Source organism: Trypanosoma rangeli, assembly GCF_003719475.1.
Source record: "Trypanosoma rangeli strain AM80 chromosome Unknown Tra_15.4_contig_00510, whole genome shotgun sequence".
NCBI classification, from domain to species: Eukaryota; Euglenozoa; class Kinetoplastea; order Trypanosomatida; family Trypanosomatidae; genus Trypanosoma; species Trypanosoma rangeli.
The window spans coordinates 7929-9209 of NW_021706257.1; the positions used below are offsets into that span (position 1 = coordinate 7929).

Here is a 1281-nt window from a genome sequence, read left to right on the forward strand (position 1 = left end):
AAAAATCATTACTGCTTTTCATAAACTCAAAACAAACCAAAAACAATAATAATAATAACCTCCAACACAATGAAAATAACTTTTCCTACGCGCTGTGTGTCATGCACACCGCCGTATTTACTTTTCCCTCGCTTACAGTAGCTGTAAAACACACACACACACACCCATTAGACACATATGGTAGAAACAAGGAGAAAAAACACGCATTTTTATTTGTTATTTTTGTGTCAGTTTCATCTTAAAGTGGGGAAAAAGAGAGAAAGGTGTTGCCGCTTGGAGCTGCCTGCCCCCAGCACGAACCCAAACATCACAAATTTGGCGTTTGCGCAGCGTGCTTCCTATGCTATGATCAACACATTAATACTAAAACCGTGATCAGCACGACCACTAAAATTGAGGAAAAAATTAATGCCAACTGACTCACATCAGCGCCAGCACTGCGCGCCTAGTGGGTATAGCACACTTCGATGTGCCTCGGGCACACAATGTTCCCGCCCCTGAAGACCGGCCCAGTTGGTGTGATACTGCTGCCCTCTGGGCATACATGCCAGGTGTCATTCCCAAGATACCGCACAAGCACGTCGCCATCGTCGTCGCACGACACCTCAGCACAGACGTCCCCAATGAGACCAGCAAAATCACGCAGCCCATCCGATTTTAAGCACCTTGAGCTTGGGCCAATGCGGCATCCACGCATATGACGTACATCACCACCATCGAAGCACCGCGTGCCTTCAAGTTCTCCAATGAAGGGGCAGTAGTCCATTAGGTCGCCAAGGAGCCCGCCGCGTCTGGGATTACTGAAGTACTGAAACTGTGAGGGAAGGGGGTTTGGGTAGGTAGTAATCTTACAGATCCCCAGTGCCAAACGATCCGATGTGCATTTCATAAGTTCTCTTCTGGCTCCGCAAAACATTTCCGGGTACCGGGTGACGCCATCAGTCAGGCACTTCTCCGTCAGCAGTTCGCAGCCGGAGTTGCTGCCCCATGGCATCTGTTCCGCCATGCTCCACTGCGCCCTGTAAAAGCCCATGTCCTCAAAAGCAGCCATCGTCAGCGCCGTGTAGTAGCCGGCACCGGGAAATCCAGCCATCAGCTCATCTTTTGCGTTGCGTCTCTTCCAATGCGATGATGGCGTTGCACCCCCACCCTCATCCTCCAGCTCCATTCCAGGGGCACTTGCGCAGTTGAAGTGCGCACGAGTCTTTTCCAGCGTCTTGGGTGAAGACACAACGAGCACATTCTCCTTTCCACGAACCTCGGGTATCAACTGTGTCATAT

General features: G+C 50.4%; 2 protein-coding genes across 2 annotated transcripts in view, besides 1 other annotated feature; both read right to left on the minus strand.

The window, feature by feature from the left end:
- Positions 1-148: 148 nt before the first annotated feature.
- Positions 149-176: a microsatellite.
- A 269-nt stretch (positions 177-445) lies between these two features.
- Positions 446-1279, minus strand: TraAM80_09086 (surface protease GP63; the record flags this gene model as incomplete). Its single annotated transcript, XM_029385790.1, has 1 exon — positions 446-1279. One exon carries the CDS (start codon positions 1277-1279, stop codon positions 446-448), a length of 834 nt encoding a protein of 277 aa, XP_029234357.1.
- The window catches only part of TraAM80_09087 (leishmanolysin), a gene marked incomplete at both ends in the record, with an annotated part of 1227 nt that continues 1221 nt past the window's right edge, over positions 1276-1281 (minus strand). The window contains one exon of the mRNA XM_029385791.1: positions 1276-1281. This exon is cut by the window's right edge and continues 1221 nt beyond it. Within this exon, the coding sequence (XP_029234358.1) occupies positions 1276-1281 (6 nt within the window).